This window comes from Parasteatoda tepidariorum, chromosome 4 (genome assembly GCF_982258835.1).
Source record: "Parasteatoda tepidariorum strain Cologne lab strain chromosome 4, Ptep-v5.0, whole genome shotgun sequence".
Taxonomy (NCBI): Eukaryota; Metazoa; Arthropoda; class Arachnida; order Araneae; family Theridiidae; genus Parasteatoda; species Parasteatoda tepidariorum.
The window spans coordinates 38,866,982-38,872,981 of NC_141758.1; the positions used below are offsets into that span (position 1 = coordinate 38,866,982).

Sequence of the window (6,000 nt, forward strand, 5' to 3'; positions counted from 1 at the left end):
TTGGGTAGCATATTTTTTAGAAAAAAAAGTTTAAAGTTATAGTTCCCCTAAAGGTTTGATGCAATATTTGCCCGACCCCTTGTTCTATACAACGTTTTTAAACTTGTACGCTTCAACAAAAAATAGACCAGAAATGACATTTTAAAAAATATCTGCAGCTTTAGGAGCAAAACAAATTTCAGATTTGATACATCCACACCGGAATTAGGCAATATTAAGTATTTGTACAAATGCAACAAAAACTTTGCTCCTCAGTGTAATTTAGTTTTCTTAGATTTTAGTCTATTCTGTGACATTCCATTTGAAAATTAAAACTTTTTATCATCCATGATAAAAAAGACAAAATCCTAAAATATTCCAAGATCAAATTTCCATATTTTTTAGGATTTGAAGTGAAAAAATTTAGATAAAATGTTCTAAGCGATTCCAGTAGAAAATGTCACTTACCCTGACCACTTCTTCGAAATATTCTTTTCCGATACCCAAATCTTTCATTGTAGACATTGTAAATTTCCTTTGATCTTGCCATGCCTTTCCATTCAAATTGCCGAAACCTGGTCAAAACATCAACATAAAACTGTTTATTCTCTTACTACAAACAGAAACAAACTTTGTATATCTCGCATATGTGTATACAACAGCCGAATACTTAACTTTCGAATGACCTCAGCTATACTCATAAAAGTGGCTATAGTGTACTTAATCAGTCTACTCTAAAGCTCTACTGGTGAAAATTAGTATAATCAACCTTTCTTGCGTTGAAGGAGATGAAAATCAGGGAGGAAAAGTCAATTACAAAGTCGTTGGAGAGTTGTTAATTAAATAAGAATATACATCTTGTGAATATTATTAACGAAAGAACACTTAAAACGTGCCTTTGTTTATTTGCACTCGTTTATCATGTGAGAAAAAAGATCTTAGAAAAAGAAAAAAAAAGATAAGCTATCATAAATTACTTTTGTCTTCGATGTACAAAGCTTGGATAAAATTAAAGTTATCTCCTGAAGAACCTAAAGTTATGTCTTGATAAATACTTTTAATTCATCTGAAATCGTCAAGTTGAGCCACATCGAAGGAAATTAAGTAAAATGAATGCAAATTTTAAGGATTTTTTCTTTTAATTATCAATATTTACAACAAATAGAAACGTTAAATTATACATTTGCACATAAAGTTTCGCTTTAAGCGATCTCATTTTGTTAAACATTGCCATACTGAGATATCACCTTTAGAATTATAGCTGCGATTGATTAGTAAATTATTGAAAAAACAATTTTAATTCGACCAGACGGTTTTTATCAGTGATATTTGATCAAATTAATTTATTTTAAACGTTGATCTACAATACATACTTACCGAAATCAGCTATATGGCCAAATTGCTCAACTGCTCTATCTAAACTTGCTGGATTAGAATATACTTCCTTCATTATGGAATACTCGTTTAGAACTACTGTATATTTTGTTCCCAAATACAAACTAAAATCGAAATATATAATTAAATAAAATTTGCATAAAGAGTGTTATTAAAATTTTAAGCTAATTCTAGTTATTTAGAAAGTTACAAATTTATATACAAATTCAAATTTAAAGTAGTTTATTAAACTACTTTAAATTTGAATAATAAGTTTCCAATATTTGTTTCTGCGAACTGCGAGAACTCAAATATGAAATCGATTCATCTTCTGAGATATTAGTGCTTAAATAAATCAAAAACAAATTATAAACGCATTTTCATTACGAGTATAAAGGTTGTTCTGCAGAAAACTTGCAATTTATGCCAAGTGACAATAAATTTTTGTTTAAAAATATTCAAAACTAAATACACTCTATAACAAAAAAATCGACGCACCAAGAAGCAATCATCCGATTGCTTCTTGGTGCCAGATTACAGTGGTGCATGGCTCGATCAGGCTGGAATGATGCCGACTGGGGACGTATAGTCTCTAGCGACGAATCCCGCTTCCAACTGTGTCCTGACGATCATCGAAGACGTGTTTGGAGACGCACAGGGCAGAGGGGGGATCCTGCCTTCACTATTGCCTGCCTCACCGGCCCTCAACAAGGCATTATGGTCTGGGATGCCATTTCCTTTGACAGCCGGACCCCTTTCATTAGTCGTCATTAGAGGTACACTTACTGCACAGCGATACGTCGACGACATCGTAAGACCTGTTTTGCTACCATTCCTTTTTTCTGCTCCCTGGGCTGGTTTTTCAGCAGGACAATGCCAGACCACATACGGCACGTGTTGCTATGAACTGTCTGCAAGCTTGTCAAACTCTTCCTTGGCATGCCAGATCACCAGATCTCTCTCCCATCGAGCATGTCTGGGATATGATGGGAAGGCGATTGCATCTGGCACGGAATGTTGATGACCTCGTTCGACAATTGAATCGAATTTGGCAGAAAATACAGCAAGAGACCATCCGGGAGCTTTATCGGTCTATGCCACGCCGTGTGGCAGCTTGCATCCAGGCTAGAGGCGGGTCAACACCCTATTGAACTTGTTACTGTAACTCTGCAATAAATTATTCAATTGTTCTGAAATTTTAATCATTTACTATTCTGCACATTGTCTTCCTATCCACTAATTTTCGTTTTAATCGGACAACTTCTTCTTGGTGCGTCGATCTTTTTGCTATAGAGTGTATAATAATTAATTAAAAATACAATATAGTATCACTTTTACGGTCAGCAGCAAACCATTGTTGCTTTATTTCAATAGTTGATTTTTCTGTGCAATGACACATGCATGCAGTAAGCTTTGCATTCATTTAAGAAAACGTACGAATTTTACTTTCACATAAAAATTAAAGATTTTTTGCCCAATTTGTAACATCAAAATTAAAAGGCATTTAATTGGAAGTATTCTAAGCTTTACTGTACATTAAGAAAAAAATAGTATAGTCAAAACTATCAGAATATGATAGAATCTACCGTCTCTCTGGCTCTATAGCAACATCAAAATCTCGGTAAATTTTACCCAAGCTCTTTGATAATGATTTTGGAAAAATTAAATATGTTTTTTTTTTACCATATATTTGGTAGTAAATTTTGTAATATATGGTAATTTTATTATGGCACCTTAGAGTATAGCATAAAAACAATTTATTCGGTTTTCAGTTTTGAAATTATTACCAAATTTGCTGGAGTTTTGTCGCGGTGGTGCCACCTGTTGGAAGAGTTACAAAATCACTGAATTTTCATTAAATTGAATGCTGATGATTTTCTTTCTTTTTCTCTCAAGAAATTAAACGAAAACACGCAATAAATTGAAATACGCAAATTATTACTTACTCGTTTAAATGTGTTTTTACTGTGGTATATTGTTGACTCTGGCAAAAATCCAGAGCTATAATATTAAAAACTAGAGTTTTTGGTGAAACTGTTGCCATACGAAAGTAAAAGAACAATATTTTACCTTTAAACTTTTCATTAGGGGCTAGGAAAGTAAAAAAAATTCTAAAACGTGATCAGTTGTGGGAGGGAAAATCAGTGAGGAATTAATTGATTTCTCTCCCTCACCTTCTTTTATCCAAAATTGTCACAGATATTTATATTATATTACATGGGGTGTTCAGGCGAGCAAAAGGAGGTTGTAGAACTTTTAAATTGAACTAAAAAAACTCTGGAAAAAAATTCTTCATTTTTTTTCTTAATTTACGAGTACAAATTCCCCAAAATCCTCTTTTTTGAAAGAACTATTCAAGTTTCTGAACTTTTTAATTCTCTAGCCCCTGATAAAAAGCTTAGAGATCAAAAAAATTATTTTTCCTTCCAAATCAAGTTCGTAGCCTTAAAATTACCGAAAAAAATACATGCTTATTTAAGGGATGTTCCCAAAAAATGCAAAGGGAGGAAGAGAAACAGGAATCTTAGTAGGATTTGGGTCGTGTCACATAAAAATCAGCAGAAATAGTGACAGATAATTCTTTTATGCAGCGCAGTGTAATAAAAAAACGATTTATAAACTAGATTAATTCAGAAGTAAGATGAGTAGAATAATTTTGAACTCTGTGTAAATTCTTAACGCATATGCTTCCTTTAAATTTTTTCAGTTCATGCCATTATCTTAACGAACATAAAATTAACATTTTAAAATTTCAATTTTCATTATGCCTATTATAATAAATAAAAGATGACTATCAATCTGCTGTAAAATGGCGCAAAACATTAATATGGGGAAAAGCTATAGTTTTGTGGAAATGAAAAGCAATTGTGGTCTAATTTTCTTTTAATATTTAAAAACTTACTCTAATGCGGCATTATCCAGGCTCATAAAATCTAAGAACAAGGCAGGGATTTCAATAATTTTCATCCAGGTGGGGAAAATGTCGCCAAATTGGCGATTTTTAAAAAATTTTAATAACTTTTAAAATATTTAAGTCATTTATCCATTCCAAAGCCCAGATAATTCTTCACGGCAAGATTATACATATAGTTTAAAATCATCGCATTGCTTCAAGTGTAAGGCACTTAAACTTTTTTCTTTTCTTTGGCGACAGAGCTTCGAAAAACAGCGTTAAATCCGAAATTTTGATATGATCTGTGAATATATATCAGGGGCATATAGGGGAGCAAAGCATTTCCTGCAACATCCCTTTACGGGCCACTTGGTCATTGAAATTTATAGCTTCACAATTTCAACTTAATCGCCGCAATGTAGTCAGCATTGCACACCAACCACCTTTACTCCTAATAAAGCTAATGCCATAATGACACAATCCCTTGAACACAATGATCGCTTCGCAGATAATGACACATTGATTGCGTGACATTTTCTTCCCCGAATAATACGGTATTTTCATGATATCTGTAAGTTTGTAGCAATTAAGTTAAGTTAACAATACTGTTAGGTCAAGTCTTGCTTATCTATAGTCATCGCTCTCTATGCTTACTTACAGTTTCACAGCTTCGTGGACTAATTTTATAATATTATAAACCTTATTCCAATACTGCATTATTTGGGCTCATAAAAATCTGCTAGTGCTGAGAATAAAGCAATGGTTTTGAAATTTTTCCAACGGGAGAAAAATTTCACCAAATTTTGAATTTTTAAAAAAAAATTGAGTAATTTTTAAAATATTTAAGTTCTTTGTCAGCTCTACACAGAAGATGCTATATATACTTTTGAATTATAATGTAATGACTTAAACTATATTTTTATTTTAAACTACCATCACTTAAACTTATTTTTAGCTTCCTTGACGAAAAAACTTCGAAAAATCATGTTAACTCTTACGCAATCAAATTGAAGAAATTTTGCAAAATGAAAAACATTAATTTTTTTCAAAAAGAAAAATTCAAACTAATTTTAATAAATAAGCATTGGTCAATTTTACTGTATCTTTAGTTTGCACATTTTGAAACTGACAGCAATCCTATATTAATCTACCCTAACAACTCTCCTATTATTAAAATAAAAATTTATTTTAAATGAAAAGAAAATCAGGTTTACTTACCCTATAATGTCACCATATTTTTTTCTCAAACTGTTAATTTTTTTATGAGGTTCAGGACCCAGAAAAGGAATATATCCTAGTACTGGCAAACCTAGAGGTCCAGGAGGAAGCTTTTTCCCACTCCATAATTTCTTCACAATTTTTTGCAATATAAATAATGAAAGAGAGCTAACGAGTAATACCAATAAAGTATTGGTAAGGGAATTAACCTCCCACCCGCTAACTAAAAGCTTTGTCTTATCCATTTCACCCCCTTTTGTAAAAAAGAGTAAAGATGAATTAGAAATCTTCTTATTTATAAACTTTCCTAGGTGAATATCTCTTGTTTTTTGTGATAAAACGAATCAATTGTTCTGCCATCTCTTAACTGCTAATCTTATCTTTTTACACAGGTGATATTGCTTATTTAGCATGAAAAAACGCGTTATCGAGAACAGAAAAGAATTAAAAATAGAGTTCAAAAAACATAAAAAGATGAAACATTACAAATATTTTGAAATAACTAATTCAAAAGGAAAAATATATATAATTGCTTA

At 31.8% G+C, this 6,000-nt stretch overlaps 1 protein-coding gene across 2 annotated transcripts in view; it reads right to left on the reverse strand.

The window, feature by feature from the left end:
• Positions 1 to 5,831, reverse strand: part of LOC107448651 (cytochrome P450 18a1) — a 45,600-nt gene extending 39,769 nt beyond the window's left edge. Inside the window, exons 1-3 of one of the 2 annotated variants that reach the window (XM_087160952.1) lie at positions 5,465 to 5,831; positions 1,357 to 1,478; positions 448 to 554 (exon numbers count right to left, since the gene is read on the reverse strand). In XM_087160952.1, the coding sequence (XP_087017078.1) occupies positions 448 to 554; positions 1,357 to 1,478; positions 5,465 to 5,709 (474 nt within the window). In that variant the 5' untranslated portion in view covers positions 5,710 to 5,831. The remainder of the gene's footprint in view (positions 1 to 447; positions 555 to 1,356; positions 1,479 to 5,464) is intronic. The other variant, XM_016063948.5, reaches the window with a different exon arrangement.
• Positions 5,832 to 6,000: the final 169 nt, after the last annotated feature.